Here is an 18135-nt window from a genome sequence, read left to right as displayed (position 1 = left end):
ACATTTGAAGATACATTTTTTAGTTCTTATTCCGGATTCCTGATTCCTTTATTGTTTTGTGCCTTTGTTTCCTGTTGATTTAATGCATTATTTTTCCTTTTGCATTGTTCTCAGTCTGTGAATTGTGAATGTAGGAAAAATAATTGCAAAGAAAATCTTTGAACAACTGAATGGAGATGGGCAATACCAAATGAAAAGATTTTCAAACAATCTAGCATAATTCAGAAAACTACTTTTGCATTAAAGAAAAAAATACATGTTTCGGCTCTACGTGTTTGGTTCTGTTGTCATAAATGTATTTTCATTCCATAGTCTTGTAACTTTTTTGTAACCTTGTACTTCTTACAGTCAACTCTAATTCATGTTGAAAATTGCTGAAACATGTTTTGTGCTTTTCTCTAACAGGGATTGCAGCCTCCTTCGCTGTAAAGCTTTTTAAAGCATGGATGGCAGAGAAAGATGCCAATTCCGTTACCTCTGCTTTAAGAAAAGCCAACCTCGATAAGAGATTACTAGTAAGTACAGTATATTTTCAATAATCCTTATCTCTCCCAGGGAAAAAGAAGGAAATGAAATACAGATGGTAGTTTGCTGTAAGCATGTTAACTCCCCCTCAGACTCTGTTAGCATTTCTAAAATGTTTTGAAACACAGCAATATTGTTATGGCTGTAGCATTGATACAGGTTCAGGAATATTAAGAATCACATGTTTTTGCATTCTGTCTCTTATTTTTCCTATAGTCAGATGCCTTCTGAGAGACTATATATATGGGGCTTGGGAATTAAGTAAATGGGGTTTTTTCCTAACCACTGCTAACAAAACATACCAGCAAATGGGCATGAGAAGTTCTATTTCTTAAAACGTTTTCCTTTTGTAAATAATATGTAAACTATAAGTAGTTATGATTAGAATGTAAGTTTCTGAAGTGTTTAGTGTAGTGAATGAGTAGTAAGCAACTTTCTGCAGCAGTAGCCGTCTAGGTAGCATAAATGGTCCTGCAGTGGTGACAGCAGACGTAGTAGGTGCAGTGCAGGAAGGCTTTCAGCCTTAGGACTCAAAACCTGTGTTCTGAATTTGTAGCAAGGTATTCAGAGAATATATGAATATGTAGCAATTTCATGTGCCTTTTTTTCCCAGTGTCTTTCTGAAGATCATTTGGGGTTTTCTAGTCGTCAGAAAGATTGCTGCTGTGATAATCCAGTCAAATACACATCCTGTGTCACACTGCCTGGAGACTCAGCAGTGTTTTCTGTTTCTACCTCAATAATATATAATTAAGCAAGTATCTTTCAAAAGTGAAGCAGCCTCCCACTCCCCTCCATCTCTTCAATTTGTACTTGATTTTAAGTGTCCAAGTCGTAAATAATTTGCCATTAGGCTGGGAAATGGGCTGTTTATGGGGGGCGGGGCGGGGGGGGGGGGGGAAGAAAACTGCATCTTATTTATATTTCAAGCTTGACTGACTTAAACTTTCAGCTGTTGGCTCTCATTACTCTGCTCTATTAAACAACTGTAAAGTATCAGATGATGTGGCCTAGCAAAGATGCCTTCATGAAAATTTCTTCTTAATCTCATTAGTCAGTAAGTAAACAGATGGAGAGTCTCTAGCTTCTTTGTTAAAAAAAAGTGCTGTCCATCCCACAGATCATTGTTAAGACACCAAGAATGGATGGTAAGCAAATGCCATTGAATGCTTTCCAAGATGGGGCATTTGCTATAGTAATTTTTAAGAATAATTTTAACTTTTCTAAGTAGCTGGACTTTCATAAATTGACAGTGTCTTTAAATTAGAAATGCCCACAGGAGTTAATGTTAACTGTACATAGTGGATTTTGTGATTTTTGTTAAATGATTCATTAATGGTAGGCCAGGGTGCCTGGGCCACTTAATGTATTCTTGAATGTATTTTTATTAAGAGATAAATGTGTACATGTGCTGGGAGGGCATGATAAATGTGCTTTGCCTGTAGTGGCTTTGCCATCTATTCCTTTCTACTTTCCCTACAAGACTCTTGGAATCTAGAAAAAGTGTTTTGAGCAATGTGTGAGGACTGTTTTGAGCAATGTGTTCAGCTCATGGCTATTCATAAGTACATGCACTTCACATGGAGTGGGTGCTAGCTTATTTCCATAACTGGACATCATTTTTTCCCTCCACTACAGTGAAACACTGCTATATCAATGAACTGTTGACTTTTCCAGTGTGGATACAAGCAGTGTTTTAAGTGAAGTGACAGGTTATTCCCACTGTTTATTCTTAAAAAATGTTCTTTCCATTCTGTCAAGAGTCAAAGTTGGTTATTTAACAGAGAGCATTCCTGTCTTTTTAGGAACTATTTCCAGCCAACCGGCAGAATGTGGACCATTTTGCCAAGTATTTTACTGAAGCAGGTCTAAAAGAACTCTCAGATTTCCTCAGAGTTCAGCAGTCACTGGGGACTCGTAAAGAACTTCAAAAAGAACTACAAGAACGTCTGTCTCAGGAATGCCCAATTAAAGAGGTAAAAGTGGTTTTTTACAACTTTTTGTTTATATAATCACAATCAAAGGCTTAAATTAAGATTTGGTAGAGAGCAACAGATTTCTTCTGTTTTTTGCTCTGTGTTTAAGACTAAAGCAACCAAATATCATCTGGATTTACAAGTGCAGATGTCTGTGGGGTGTGGGGGGGTTTCCTTCATTTATGCTTGAGAATGTATTTCCTTTAATTGCATAAAATGTTAGGTTGGAGGGGAGGGACAAAACCTGTAGTCAAGTTATAGTAATGTCTCTAAATAAAAACATGCCAAATACTTCCTTTTTATTATTCTTGTTCTAATTCTGTTTCTTAATACTTCTACACTGTGGTGTTAGTTGTAAATGACTACAAGTATTTGGAAAGTCAGCATAGTTTCTGGTTCATTGGAAATCTCATCTCCCTTTTTTCCTTCTCCAGGTAGTGCTTTATGTAAAAGAGGAAATGAAAAGAAATGAGCTGCCAGAGCCAGCAGTGATTGGTCTCCTGTGGACCTGTGTCATGAATGCTGTGGAATGGAACAAGAAGGAAGAGCTGGTTGCAGAGCAGGCCCTCAAACATCTAAAGGTGTGTGCATGGGTGAAAAGGAATAGGAAGCTGTGAATTCACAGAATAAATTCTTTGGCTGTCAAGTTTTTACCTGTTTAAATCCAGGATATTTAAATTTTTGAAGGCTGATGCTGAGCATACTAAGTGTTTTGTATAGTCTGACATCAGGCAAATGGATGCAAAACTGAGATAGTTCAGATCATTGAGTGCCCTGAGCCCCACAGTGCAGAGAGCCAGGGCAAGCCAAGGTGGTCCCAGCCTGAGCACCTCCCCCTTGTGCTTTCCCAGGGTGCCGGGTCCTGAGAGGCTCCTTGCACTGGGGACAGGGCTAAGCAACTGCTGGGACTCAGCCTGTTCAGACCTGACTAGTAAATCTGACTAGTAAGCCTGCAGGAACTGCCTTTGCAATGTCTTTGCCAGAAGCAAAGGCATTTTGGGAGCATGGTGGGGCGGCACCTGCGCTGGCTTTGCAGAGAGCTGGTTAGATCCAGGCAGGATGTGAGGCCAGAATCTGTGGATCGGTTATTGCCGATGTCGGCTGTGGGAGCTGGATATTCAGCTGTCACTGTTATTCCCCAGAGAGCGGCGAGTCACCACACAAGTCCAGGTTGCAAAGTATGGCCAAAGGGACCTCATTTAATCACCCATAACCTTTATAGCATGGTTCACAACAGAGAAATTACATGATTGGCCTATTGACCCACCACCTGCCGGGGTGATAGGTTGAGCAGTAAGACACCCATTTCCAAATATTATTCTCACAAGACTGAAAACAATTCCACTGTCTCACAACAACCTGCAGGTGCAGAAATGGTTTGCATTCTTACAAACTGTTGCCCATACAGTTCTCATGAGAATGAAAGCTTTCACAGAGAAGCTGTGAGAAGCTGGATTTCTCTACCTGCTTTCTTATGAGAAAGAAAAGTTTCACAGGAAAGTTCCTCTGCTAGCCCTTGCTAGCATCCACACTCAGCAACTTGTCAAGTGATACGCCAGGAGCTGGCTTGGGACTGTGTGTACATACAGTGTGGCTACTCTCTGATCCAGCTACTGTCCTTGAGGATGAGGGAACTGAATACATAGAAAGACAGGCTGCAATACTGCAGTACCACCATTGCATGTTGGTACAAAACTCTCAAGACCTTGGGATAGAAAAGAAACCCCAAACCAGTGCAGAGGCATCAAATCACTGCCATCATTGGTATTCCTGAAGTAATTGTGCAGTGCAAGACACTGGATCTGAGACCAGAGGCAGAGGCTTTTCAGCAGACTTAGTCCTTTGAAACAGGTAACTTATGACTAGAAGAATACTAACTCATAGCCAGGGCTTCAAAGGTTTGCCTTGGAACAGAAGCAGTCTGGGCTTTATTTTTTATGGTAAAATAGATCTTTCTTCATATTGGATGTCTCTCCATGGTTGGGTGTTCCCATGTTGGTTTAGCTCCTACTGCTGCTGTCCTTTTGTCTGAATTCCGTTTCCCAGTCGGTAATCCTAGAAATGCAGTTGTTTGGGATATTGTGTAGTCTTTGATGGTAAGACTGAATGCCTTCAAGTTTTCTCAAGTGGCTCAAATAGCAGTAGAAAGACAAGATAGTTTCCAGAGGGGGGCGAGACATTGTTTTTCTTGTTCTTTTGATGTAAAATTTGATTATCTCTCTTTGAGTTGTAACAAAGTATCCACTTAGATTTATTGTCTAGTACTGCAGGGCAAATTAACAAACACTTTATTGAATATTTGAACACTGGGAAAAGAGAAACATAGCTGGCTTTGTACAAATACTGTTGACTGGATGTTTAGTCCTATGTATCTCACTGATCCAAGCCATCAGCTATATATGTGTCCCCACTGAAATTAGGTAAGGCATTTTGCCTATATAAGATAGGCATCTTTCTAGCTACATACACTTTCTAAAAGAGCACAAATTTGTATGGCGTATTTACTATTTGCACTTAGAGGTAAGATTTTAATAGAAGCAATAGAAATAGAAATTTAGACTTTGATAGCTGCTTCTTTACAGTTCAGTGCTCAAAAATGAAACAGCATTTTTCCCATCCTTCCTCTTTGGACAGGTGGAGACAGATCTTGGATCCTTCTCTTTGGGCTCTCAGCTACCTCAGTGTATGAGCCAACTCCAGAAACTGGATTAGCAGTGTTAGGGTGATAGAGAGCTTAGTTCTGTGCCCTCCTATGTCTCAATGTGCCAGGAAACAGTCAGGGAGTTGCTTTGACCTGGTGGTGTGATTGGGATGTGTATAAATACATAATTGATGTGTGATGTGTCACATGGTGGGATTTATTCTTGTATGGCTCTAGCTGGCAGGTAACTTTCACAAAGCACATTGCCAGAGCTTTGACACCTGAGTACCGGTCTCTAACTTACCAGATTCTTTCAGTAAGTTGTACACAAGGCACCCCTGGAAAGACGTGTCAAAATACAGAGTATCGACCTAGTTTACAGATCTTAAAAAGGATGGGTGGCTACCTAATGACAAGGATGAGGCAGGCAGCCATGAACCAGAATACTCGGGCAGTGCAGTAAAAGTCATGTGTGCCATCCATATGGCAGGACCAGCAGGAGGTGACCTCAGGAGGAGACAGGGCAAGCTGTTCAACCCTGAATCTCACAGAATAAGCTCCTCCTCGTCCCAGTAACCTCACTGTGACACTGGGGCTTAGTGCCTAGGCCACCTCCAATGCAGAGAAGAGATGTTCTCCATGGGTGGGGAGAATCTTCCGGACAATTCTCACTGGAGGCAAGGCTCTGGAGAGCTTCACAGCAGTGTGGGTGCTGACCCCCTGCTCCCTAACATGATGCAAATGGAAAATAATGCCACTTGCTCAGCCACCTTTCAGAAGAAGGTTCCTTAGTCAGTTAGACACTTGTGAAACTCATAACTGTGCGCCTGTACCAGTTGAGAAATGAGGGAGGAATGTGAAGGGAATAGAGTCAGATGTGGCAAAATGAAGATAATTTACTTCCAAACTGAAAACCTAGGATTTTTGTTAGAAGTTACTTAATGTTTGTAGACAGCAGCACAGCAGCACTTCACAAACATATGGATGGGGGTGAGTTCTGCTGAGGCTGTTAAATAAACCAACTGCACTGTATATTGCCCTGCCTCCCTGCAACTTGCCTAGATACCAGCTCCATGCTACAAGGGCTAAAAAAGGAAAAAGAGCTACTCACAGCCTGCACAGGTTTTTCAGTGCTCTTACCAAAGCACTGACATTGTTTCTAAAGATGTGGCTACACCTGCCAGAAGTGGAAAAACTTGGCCTCTGGTGTTAGCTATACCTAGCCATTTTAAGGGAGTTTCTTCCAAAAGTGCTAAGTAGCATCAGCCTGCTGAGCTGCTCGTTGCTATTGTGGTTTTGTGCTCTCTTTTTCTGAAATAGCTGATAATTATTCTAAAACACGTTTTGGGACAACCTTTCAAATTTCAGTTGATTTTCATGTATTTTGGTAGTTATTTCCATGGATCATATTGGGTAAAACCGTCAGGGTTTAGCCCCTTGCAGAGAGATGCTGAGGTGCATGTACTTTTAAACATGCCCTTCAGTGCTGTGGGTGATGGGTGGTTTGTCACCTGACCAAGACCAGCAGCAGCCCTGGTCACTCAGACCAGAACTCTGTGATATCAGGCCATTGCAAATGCAGCTGGAGAATGCCAAACTGGGGGTTACTGAAAACTAGGAAGAAAGGCTGAGCTGTTTAGTGTAAGAGCAGATGAAATAGTAACATACAATGTATATTTGGCTAGGGTTTCTGAAGATCAAAGGTAATTTGACTTCATCTCTGAAAAATGCTCTTAATATTAGCTTAAATTTAAGATGGCAGTCTTAGCTGGACTCATCACAGGCTAAGATGACAGGAAATTTGAGAGATATGGATATAAACACTAGCTTTTAAGGAAAGATACGGTCTTTCAGTGTAATTTTTAGTTTCAAGATCTGAAATAGGAGGGGAAAATTGCATAACAATAAGTTTTTGCTTTGTTTTTATTATATTAATAAACTCCAGGAAAAGATAATGAAATGTACCACTACTGTCTGTCTGAGTAACATTAGCAGTTAATACTGTGCTTGGAAAATGTTGCTGTTTACCAGAGAAAAGGGTGTCATGGTACTCTTGATCGTGGTAATGAGAAAAAATAAGGACAGCTGATCACAGTTAACTTGGAATAATTTACTTTATTTCAGTTTCCTGGGACTTCTAAAACCCCTGTGAAGCTAGAGATATTTTTTTCATGTACTTCATCCTGGGATGTCTTACATTATGAACATCTGTAAAGTATCACTCCTGAATGAACAGAATGCTGCCATGTGAAATGTATGACAGCAGTACTGCTGGATTGTGGGCTTTATAAATTTATTTTACAGAATTCAGTAACTAAGTGGTACTGAATTTTAGTTTACAGCATGCAGGACATGCTACAAAAAATCATGGATATTTGTGTATATGCATTGTATGTGTTTAAGAAAATGCAGGATGCAAGTAAATCTAAGGTTTCAGTGAAACATTTTCAGGGATGAAATTCATGATGTTTGTTCTAAAAAGTTTATTTTTATTTTAAGAGTACTGACATGCATTTTGTTTTTTACCCTCTCTTCCTTTCAGCAATATGCCCCCCTCCTTGCTGTGTTCAGCACTCAAGGCCAGTCAGAGTTGATCCTTCTCCAGAAGGTACAGGAGTACTGTTATGACAACATCCACTTCATGAAAGCCTTTCAGAAGATAGTGGTACTCTTTTATAAAGGTAAATGTGTATAATCCACTGTTGTATTCTGTTCTTGGATTCTCAGTGCCAGCCACTCACCTATGATGTTTCACCAGGTAGTGCATATGAGAAGGCTGTATTGCCATTGAAATCTGGAAAACTTTGTGCTTTGATAGTTCAAAGGAGCGTGTGACTGCAGAGAAAGCCAAAACAATCCCTTCTCTCCCTCTGTTGCTTTCATCCCATGTTCAAGAAGCGTGAGCAGGATCAAGTACTGTCCATTCAGTTCAAGTGCAGTTTAGTCCTTGTAGAAAACCAGTTCTAGGGAGGCATTTCTATAAATTTCTGGCAGATTTCAAAAGTATATCAGAGCTTGGTTTTAAGAAGCCTTGAAAGTGTAAACCCTCTTAGCAGGAAGATTTTTGAGGGGTTTGGAGTTGGGGGTTTTTTGACTCACTCCCTGCCAGAAGGAGCTTTCCTTATTCTTCTTTACCTTCCAATTTTTTGCAGGTGCTATAGTTTTGATGGATTTCATTTTTATTATTGTGAAATTGACTTCTTCACAAGTTTATTCTGATCAGGTTGTCATAGAGACTAATGGTCTTGCACTGCATGTGATGGGTGGGTGCGAAACAGTTTGTTGTGACGTTCTTGCTATAAATAGTTAGAGGAGAAAAATCAGCAGGAGTAGAAACCTAATGTTGATCTTTGTTCACCCAGTTGAGTCCAGGTACATGTTCAAGGCAAATGAGTTCCAGCTGTTAAAATAATTTCATGGTTTCAGAAGGCAGAAGGAAGTGAATTGTGGATTTATTTCTATCCTTCTGTCAGTATAGTGTGGCCTCAATGATAAATGAAAAGCAATGCACCTTGTCCTTCTGCCCTCAAATTCTACAATTTGTAAATACTATTAATGACTGTAGAAAAGCTTTAAGCTGCAAGCTGCAGCAATCACTTGATTCAATTTTCTTTGGAAAAGAACATTTGCTTCGGACATGATGAATGAGAGGCGTAATTGCTGTGCACTCAGAGTGTAAGTGATGGTTAAACCAGAAATAGTCTTGTGTAGGATTGACTTCAGAATTTTTGTAGATTCATTCCTGTATTAGCCTGCAAGAGCAACCTTGACTTTCCGAAGCATTTAAAAATTAAAAAGAAAATAAATCACTGAGTTGTATATTAACATGCTTGAAGAAGAACCCAGTTCCCATCTACTCTGCTCACCCCACATGCTGTTGTTCTGACTCTGGAGATTACTTGGGCAGGCTTGTTTGGAGGTCTGAGAAGACTTCAGCCTCAGCACTACAGGTGCCACAATTCTGTTCAGGATTGACATGATGTCTAGAGGAGTGTTTAGAGCTACCATATGGCCTGTCCAATATGTGCTGTGCCTGTATTCCTGCTTGGAATATCTGGGACAGGCGTGCTGCAGCACCTGCCTCTCTGCTGTCTGATGCAGTCAGGCGGCAGCACAGCTGCCAGCCCTTCCTGGCCCCGTTTAGGCTGAAGCTGGATCTGCCCTGTTTGACAGACCTGCTGCCTGCTGGCACTGCTCGCCTGACCTTGCAGCCATTGCCACAGGGCCCTTCTGGGTGCTGGACACAGAGAGCATCAGCTCCATCTGGTTTTGGCAGCTTTGGAGTTAAACAGTGTCCATTAGGTGAGGACATGGTATTTTGTCAACCAGGGGAGATTGTGGGAGCACTAGGCCTTCAATTCCTGTTTCTTCCACATGACTCTATTGAGCTTTAGTGTCTCATGGTGTGGCTTGTGCAGTGCCATGCTGCCTGCCTCTTCTTTGCTTCAGTGCTGGTAGATTTCATCCTCTCCTTCCCCCAGTTCATATCTATCCACTAAAAATGAGCCATCAAGTCTTTTTAGAGATGTATACTTTATTTAAATAACTTGTCAAAGACCGCATATCTTCTGTTTCCTCACAGCCAAGGAAAAAAGCCCCCTAAAGCTGTTACTGGCTGTGCCAGTGGTGAGGGAACAGCAGACACCCTTGTTCCCCTTTCTGTTGTTCTTAAGTGTAACATGCACAAGATCCAGAGAGGTTTCAGGGTCCCTAATGAACTTCATCTAGTGACAAATAAAGGTATCTTGAGTATCTGTGAATGGGCAGACAGAAATGCAGCTTTGTACCAGCATGAATGTGGACAGTTTGTTGCTTGTTACTCATTGTGAGGGAGTTCTTCCTGGGCATAAAAATAGTCAGCAGTGATGATAGGCACCTAATGCCAGTCACACTTTGACTAATTTAGTTCTATGACTACTCTCATCAGCATGTCCAACATCTTGCATCTAAATGCTTTCCATATTTCCATCATAAAATAGCCCTTGGATTACTTTCCTGTGAATTACCTGGAAATACTGAAACATGTTGACAGCTGGGGCTCATTAGCACCTAGAAGATCTTGAAAGCCTGTGGTGTTGATTTTTTAATTTATTATTCTGTCTCTAAACAAGAAGGAGCATCCACTTTTTCCCCAATGTAAATCCAAGCCCTATTTTCCCTTACGTAGCAGCAGCTTCTTACCACCTTGCAGGTGTAATTTTCAAAAGCAGTTCTGTAGTTGGTTAAAGCTTGTTGACATCATTATTATTATTGTTGTTGTTGTTGTTATTGTTATTATTTTTATTATTATTACTCTACTCTTGTGTTTCTGAGACAGTATAGAGAAAAGTAAGCTGTCCAGTTCTGTACTGACCCCTGGGTATGATGTTGCTTCTCTGGTTTTCACTTAAAGCCAGTACAATTGTTAATCTGCCAGCTGCATTTTGACCAAGATCTAAAAGTCAGTTGCAGCTGAATTCTGAGTGGGCACTCAGTTAGTTTGCCAGTCTCCTTGCTTACATTGTAAGGTGTATGTTGTTTGTTCGTTCCTTCTGTATTGCAGTCTGTCCCTTAACTGTTGGTAAAATAAGCACTATTGGTACTGGATTACATGCTATATATCATATTCACCTGTTGATCCCCTTTCTTTTGGGTCCATCCTTGAAATTTCAAATATGAAATCTTGACACCGTTGAAATTAAAAATCATTCCTTTCATGAGGATCAGAATTTCACCCTTTGAACAGCAAACACAAAGCCTCTGTGTACTTTTTCATTAGAATTCAGGACAGCATTTACAAAATACAAAAAGGAATAACTGATCACAAGTACACGTGAAGTAGGGCTCTGGTTTGAGGTATAATTAGGCTTCAGAGATACTCTTTTGCAGTACAGAGATACAGTAACCAAATGATGCAGACTGACTGAGGTTCTCAAACTCAGCAGGAATACTGCACTTAGAAGAATGGAATCTTCAAGTTCCACTTCATACAGGGGTTTCATTTTTTGATGGATCACAATTCTTCATTATTCAAGTACTTTTTTTTGGTACTTGATGCAAAATTTTCCTGGGAAAAGCCCAGAACAAACCAGAAAGGCCTTAACTGTACTGTGGGTGACATTCCTTGCATTGAAAGAACCCTTGCCTGAAGGCTCTGTTCTCCCAGCTGAGTTAGCTGCAATAGAGTTGAATTTTTCAGATTGATTGACTGTGTTGGCAGCTGCCAGGGTGTGCTTTTCCCTCTACTGCCCATGGCTATGTGGTTTAAGTTAAAAGCAGAAATTCATTTGAACTGGGTGATTGAGTGCAAAGCTGAGACCTGAACTTCAAGTAACTTTCCAGTTAACCCTGAAGAAAAGAGACTGGGCTGTTCAGTCTCTCTGCTCTGCAGCTTCTCCCTTTCATGAGGGACGTCCCTGGAGGCTCTGGCTGTGGGTGGTTTGAGTGGCAGTTGGCTGCACCTGCAGGAAAAGCAGCTCTCTGGGGCTGACATCACCTGGGAGTGCAGTGGAAATGATGTGCACACGCCCACAAACCACAGTGTTCAGCTTCAGCCGTTAAAATATATCTGTAATCAACTTTAATGAGGAATAACTATATATATACAAAATGAGTCATTCTCTTCATCCTCCTTCCATTTTCCCTTCCCACTGCTTCAAAGCAACTTTAGAGGTATGACTAACTACACCCTATCCTGCATGATTGTTGAATTGAGCATCTTTGTGCTGATGGGAGAATGTCATCCCTTATGAGCACTGGAGGCATGAATGTATTACACATAAAATTTCTTAGAAATGAAAGGAGCGCTGCAGTTGTCCTTTTTGTAGTTCAGGGCATTTTGTTCTTCTCTGTTGGGTTAGGAGGTTTATTGCCATGGAGTTAAATACAGGCAAATTTTTCATCTTCCACTCTTGTGAATGTTTTAATCTTTGAGGGACACAGAGAGATTACATGCTGCTTTTATCAGATTGGGGTTTTGGGAAGGGAGGGAGAAATTGCACTTTCCTCTTTGGCAACAAAACCATTGAGCTTACAGGCTGCAAATCAAAAAAGCAGACTTAAGTCCTATTTCTTTTGAACTGAGCTATGGGGCTACCTGGAGGTGCTTTCTTGTACAGTATCATAATGTGACCTGTAATACAGCAGTGGGCTTCAGCACTTTCTTCTATACAGCAGCTTCATACTTGTGAATGCCCACAGTGCCCCAGAGCTTGAGCTGGGGACGGGGTTGCTCTACTTGGGTTTTTTTGGTTGTTTTTTTTTTCTGAAATCTCTCCTGATTTTCTTTGCTGATCTCTGTGTGTCATACCCTGAGTAATTTTGCAGATGTAGTGTGAGACTCTGAAGTGAATGTAGTCTTTTCACATGCACTTCTACATTAAACTGCAGGCTCATGAGTCCATGTGAAATATTTTCAGGTTTGCTAAATTGAAATCCAGATTCATTAAGTGCTGTAATGCCTTTGAGCTGCTCTTAGGGACTACCAGCAAGAATTCAATGCAACGTGTTTGAAACCTCTTTCTTGTCTCCAGTGTTTCTGTAACATTGGAGAAAAAGTTCATTGTGGCAGGTTGTGATTTCAGGAAGACTGTGGCTTTGTGTGCCACTCGTAGGTTCACTGAGGACAATTTGTATTTACAGAAAAAAGCCTAGAGCCAGCTCAGTCCTGTTTTCCCTGCATTTTCTCAGCATTACTGTCAGCTGCAGAAAACTGCAGAAGACGTTTTATTTTGGAAAAGTGCCTGAGAGACAAGGTAATTTCCAGTCACACACACTTAGTAAATTCCTAATTTTCAGGGAGATTTCATATTCAGTTACTGTTTAATGTCTTGGAATAGTTTTAAGTTCAAACGTATCCCTGGTTGCTTCCATCTGTTTATTATTCAACAGCATATGTGAAATGTGCCTCCTCTGTCTCATTTGATCAGATGCTTGGGGTTTTAGTGTCATTTATTTCAGTTTGTCTTCTTCCCTTCCCTGCCACATCTGCTCTAACTTTAGGCTGAAGCAGAAGGTGATGGTTGGGGTCGGTGCTTTGGCAAGCAAATACCCAGTGGGTGGGACAGCACCAAGAAGCTCAGGGAAGCAGTGAAGTACATAAATGTGTTGATTTTGTAGAGCAGGGAGGGTAGTTTGTTTAAAGACAAAAAGAATAGAAATTTTAATGAGGTGTAGAAAGCTGTCTTTAGTCTTTTTATAGAACAAATACAGTTTGATTTTTTTGTTGTTGATGTTGTTGTTTGTTCTTGCCTCTTGCATTACGTAACTGCCAAAATGCCATCGTGGGTTCCAGATTTTGCCTCCACAGCCATCAATTACTGAGATACTTGGCTTGGCTGGATCACAGGAGCTTTGTCCGGGGGCTAGAGGTCTGTTGCTAGACCTAAATTTGCGTATGTTGGTAACAATAAGTGTCCTTGCTATTTATCAGTATTTCTTTATTCTGAATTGCACTCAGCCTCACATCCTTACTGACAGCTATTTTGTTCCTGATGCTTGACATAAAAATGTTAGCTGTGCTGTCCATGCAAGCCAATCCCTTAAAACGGGTGGTCTGAATAGTGACCTTAAAACTTACTAGTTAAAAACAATATAAAACCTTTAGGGGAAAATGATTGCAAAAAATCCCTACTGGCTGTCTCTTAAGTGTTCAGTCAGGAGGTATCTGTCACTTTAGATTTCTAGAACCATGCATTCTGTGATACAACAGCAAGAAAAAGCATGGCAATTCTTATTGTGGTAACTTCCAAGCTGTGCAAGCTGATAATTATATTTCTTTTTATCCAGCCATCTTATGTGGTGTATTTAAAACAGATGAATAGAGAACTCTTCTTGATGGAAGCACAATATTTGATACTTTATTTTAATCCTAATACATTACATGTTTTATTGCATCTGGAACCCATTATATGTATCGAATATTCTGCATTTGTAGCCTAATATAGATCATGCAAAGCTTGTTCCACTACAATCATATTAACTTTATGCTGCCTTTTAAAAATCTTTCTCCTCTCATGTTCGAAATCTGCTAATCTCTAAAAAGTAAATTTTATTTTTTACAAACACTGATCTGTATTTCAGCTGATGTTCTGAGTGAAGAAGCTATCCTCAAGTGGTATAAAGAAGCACATGTTGCTAAAGGCAAAAGTGTTTTTCTTGACCAGATGAAGAAATTTGTGGAGTGGCTGCAAAACGCTGAAGAAGGTATGGGTTCATTTGAAGAGCTATGGTAGTCTCTTTGCAAAACAAAATTTTTTTTTTTTCCACTGTTGTACCAGGATATGAAGTATTCAGGACTTGAAATACAAAACAGCAGGCATAACTGTCCCCGTTGTTTCCGGGCATGCCTAAGCCTAACAACACTTGCTGCTTTTTTAGTGATTATGGTGTCCCTGTGAAGTCTTTTTTTCATTGGGTACCACTTGTCTATAGATAAGCTCTTTTAGCTTCTGCAGGGAGGAACTCTGCACTGATGACAGCGTAAAGTACCTTGGTGCAAGCACATGCAGCCAAAGTTTTCTGTCTCAGTGCCTTTTCTGCTATTATCATGTTTAATGGCACATAGCATGAGCTTGCCTGTGCCCTTGCTCTTGAAACTGGGTTTAGGTGAATGGTCAGGCTAAGATTATGTGGTCTCTATTTGCTGCTTTAAAATGGTTATTTAGAAGGGGAACTAGTTTCTTTAGTCCCTAACTTGGTTTTCCTCACGTTCTTCATAGGAAAATACTTGTACTGAATAAGCAAATTATCTTCTTTTTGCCTGGAAAAAGAATTCCTCATCAGTTGGGAAGATAAATCTATGTGTAATAGATAGGGATAAAATTATTAGTGTTCTTTTGCATCTGTTTAATAAAATAAGTTTTATAAACTTGGAGGGAACATGTAGTAATGACAAGGAACAGATAAAACTTAGCAGCAATTCACATGTTCAGGTAGTAGCATAAAAATGGCAGCTGCTTTCACACTTGAGATTTTGGGTGGGCAAGCTTGGTCTAATTAAGCTTTTTTTTTTCCCCTTTTAATTTTCTGCTTGTATGCTTCCGCTGCTCTTTATTTTTATCCTTTCCTGCATGTCCCCTCTGCCAGGTGTCCTGAATTACAATGTCCAGTACAAACAGAGACAAAATGTTTCTGTAAGAAAACGCAGACCGTGTTTGCTCTCAGAAATCCGACCTACAGTGTAATATTTGTTGGCAGTGAGCCCTTTCCTGTCAGGTGAACACAGAAATACAATACGATGCAAAGTAGCTTTAGGTTACAAAACCAGCATGTGTATTCCTGCTTTTAAGTTACTTCTACTTCTTCTGCTTCTGTTACTAAATGAACTTTATCTTACACTATAAAAATCATTTAAAAATTTGGTTTGTACAGGTTTCATACCTCCTGTAGGGTAACACTACTTTCTAGATAGGCTGGATGGTGATGTCGATTGATATTTGCAGAGCAAATAGTTTTAAGGGTGCTTCCTGGATGAGAGCAGTACAGGCTACTCTTAGAGATTAGAAGAGTGAGCAACTAATGCTGAGCCTTTATTAAACTCAGCTCAGGTACACATTGTGTGGCTCTGTAGATGAGGACCAGAATCACTCATAGCAACGTGGTGAAGATTTTAGTGACAGATGTGTAAGTGAAGAGCTCCACCATGGAGGACAGCAGAGCAAACCTTCATCTCCTGAAGCTGTGTGTTTCCTTCTTGTTTGCTCTGTTTTATCTGCCAACCTTTCCTAGGAACTACTAGGTGTGGGGAAAAGTTCATTTTCATTTTGGAAGGATATCCTGTTATTTTTAAAGAATTACTCATGTCAGTGTCCTTGTGCAACCTACATGAAGTGTTTTACTTTCTTCTCTTCTAGAGTCGGAGTCTGAAGGGGAGGAGAACTGAGGTGGTTCCACAAAGCACAGTCTCAATCTAGGTTAATGCCAAATGCGCTTGGGAATGCCGTACTGTTCAAGCAAAGAGGCTTTACTTCAGTGTCATACAGAAAACTATAGACTAGACTTTCCTTTTGTTTAGAAGAATAAAGGTTTTTAATGGAGCCCTGAGGCATTAGATGCTTTACTTGGGACTCTACCTCTGGCTCATTGTACACTAACTTAGGCAAAGACATTCAGCAAGGAGCCATATAGAAAAAGTGAAATGAAATACTTATGGACTCCTTTTTATTAACGGTCTTTTTCAGGTACTATGGTATATGAACACTCCAATTTCTGTTTATAGAACTGTTTGGTCTGTGTTTGTAGCTCAATATTGGCTTGTGTATGTGATTTGACACCACCACATTTTTTTGAATAAATGGCTTTTATATCTTAGTTTTGTGATATTAGTGTGTATGTAAACTTCTGGCTTGCCAAAGTTTTTATGATTTTTTCAAGTAAAAAATACACAAGAATGTCAACAGACCATTTTCATACTTCTTCCCCAAAAAATCAGTGTTTGTAGTTAAGTGGTGTAGGGATCACCGTCAAATCTTTATTCCCATCCTTACATACAGCTTTGGACAGATTACCCATATTCCATAGCAAATGTTGATTCATTCTGTTGCTTAATTTAAAGAAAATGTACAGGAACAAATCTGTGGAGTCCCAATTGTTCAGGTACAATTTATGCAAATTATATATAGATTAATGTGCTCTGCTCAGTTCAAACTACACTCAGTTATTAGTGATTGCTGGATTTTGAAAGAGAAACCATCTCATTTTAGAAGTATTAGCTTCAAAACATGCATGACTAGAAGTCATTACATGTGAAATCTGAAATTTATTTACATCAGGTTTAGAAAAGACAGACTTGTATTCTTGCAGGGAAAAGCATGACAGGGCATAGTCAACTAATGAAGTGGTATATTTTGCCATTAGAAACCAATAAGCTAACAGATAGTACCGATTTTTCTGAGGGAAAGTCAACACTTCATACAAAGCATTGATCATGTGAGTGTAAGTGTCGTGTCTCAGTATGTATCTAGCTTTACTGTAAACAGCAGTTAGCAAGTGGAGATCAAGTGCTGTTGAATGCCAGCTTTCCATCTAGTACAGCATTTATTTTTCTAACAGGTATCGATCTTTAGAAGGGGAAATACGTCATGGTGATGTTTCCAGTAACTTTGAGAAGACCAGAGATAGTAATATTAAAAAGCGGAACTGATGCGTTAGCTGCCTACTTTCCTTTTTGGTCCTTGTTACTACAGAAAATAAATTTGCTGGGCATGAGAACACATGCACAAAACTGCAGCTGTGACGTGGTAGTATTGAGTCATTGATATGCAGCCACTATTGCTAAAAACATCTTACATTCAAAATTGCCATTTTCTGAGGTACTAATGAATATTTAGTTTGGTGTACATAAACCCACTTTTCTGTATAATCTTAAACTTAGTCTGATTTCAAAGGTGCTAATCTCGAGTAATTTGCAGAGATCACAATACCACTTCCCTGCAGTGAGACTGCCAGGGAGAGAGAGCCAGGCACGGCTGGCTGCGAGCTGGCTGGGCCATCTGCTGGAGACAGAAATCATCGGCTGCAAGAGGCACTGTGAGGCCACAGGTGGCAAATCTGGGGTGCCTGCTGCAACTGTGCCCCCAGCATACTGCAGGTACAAGCACAGCTGAGTGGAACCACTGCACTGAAGTTCAGGTGCCTCCAATACAGGCACCCCAGTTGCACCCAATAATTGTTTCAGGTCCCTGCCAAGTTGAGATGTTCTGTGATTGCTGACATAGTTGTCCCAGCTCCATTTATAGACATGGTGTTGGAGAGAAATGGGTGTTTTTAGCACAGGGCTGCTGGCCAAGTTGAGACTTGTGATTTGGAGCAGGGTGAGGAGTTGCACGCAGGCTGACAGGAGTTGTTCACTTTTCAGTCACACAATGCCCAAAGCCCTACATCTTTTGTGTTCATATCATGCCTAATGTGTAGCTCCTGGGAGCCCCTCTCAGCTTGCCCTTCCCCAGCAAAATTATTAGGTACTAACAGTTTCTGAATCTAGTTTTCAGGAATTTTTCCCACTTAATCTCTGAT

At 40.3% G+C, this 18135-nt stretch overlaps 1 protein-coding gene across 2 annotated transcripts in view; it reads left to right on the top strand.

Annotated features, from left to right (window-relative positions):
• Positions 1-16431, top strand: part of BZW2 (basic leucine zipper and W2 domains 2) — a 58117-nt gene extending 41686 nt beyond the window's left edge. For both annotated transcript variants that reach the window (XM_039549484.1, XM_039549485.1), the window contains exons 7-12: positions 406-515; positions 2331-2501; positions 2936-3082; positions 7685-7823; positions 14203-14325; positions 15975-16431. In XM_039549484.1, the coding sequence (XP_039405418.1) occupies positions 406-515; positions 2331-2501; positions 2936-3082; positions 7685-7823; positions 14203-14325; positions 15975-16003 (719 nt within the window). In that variant the 3' untranslated portion in view covers positions 16004-16431. The remainder of the gene's footprint in view (positions 1-405; positions 516-2330; positions 2502-2935; positions 3083-7684; positions 7824-14202; positions 14326-15974) is intronic.
• The last annotated feature ends 1704 nt before the right edge of the window (positions 16432-18135 follow it).

This window comes from Corvus cornix, chromosome 2 (assembly GCF_000738735.6).
Source record: "Corvus cornix cornix isolate S_Up_H32 chromosome 2, ASM73873v5, whole genome shotgun sequence".
NCBI lineage: Eukaryota > Metazoa > Chordata > Aves > Passeriformes > Corvidae > Corvus > Corvus cornix.
The sequence above is the reverse complement of the archived record's forward strand: the minus strand, read 5'-3'. Positions and strand labels throughout refer to the sequence as shown.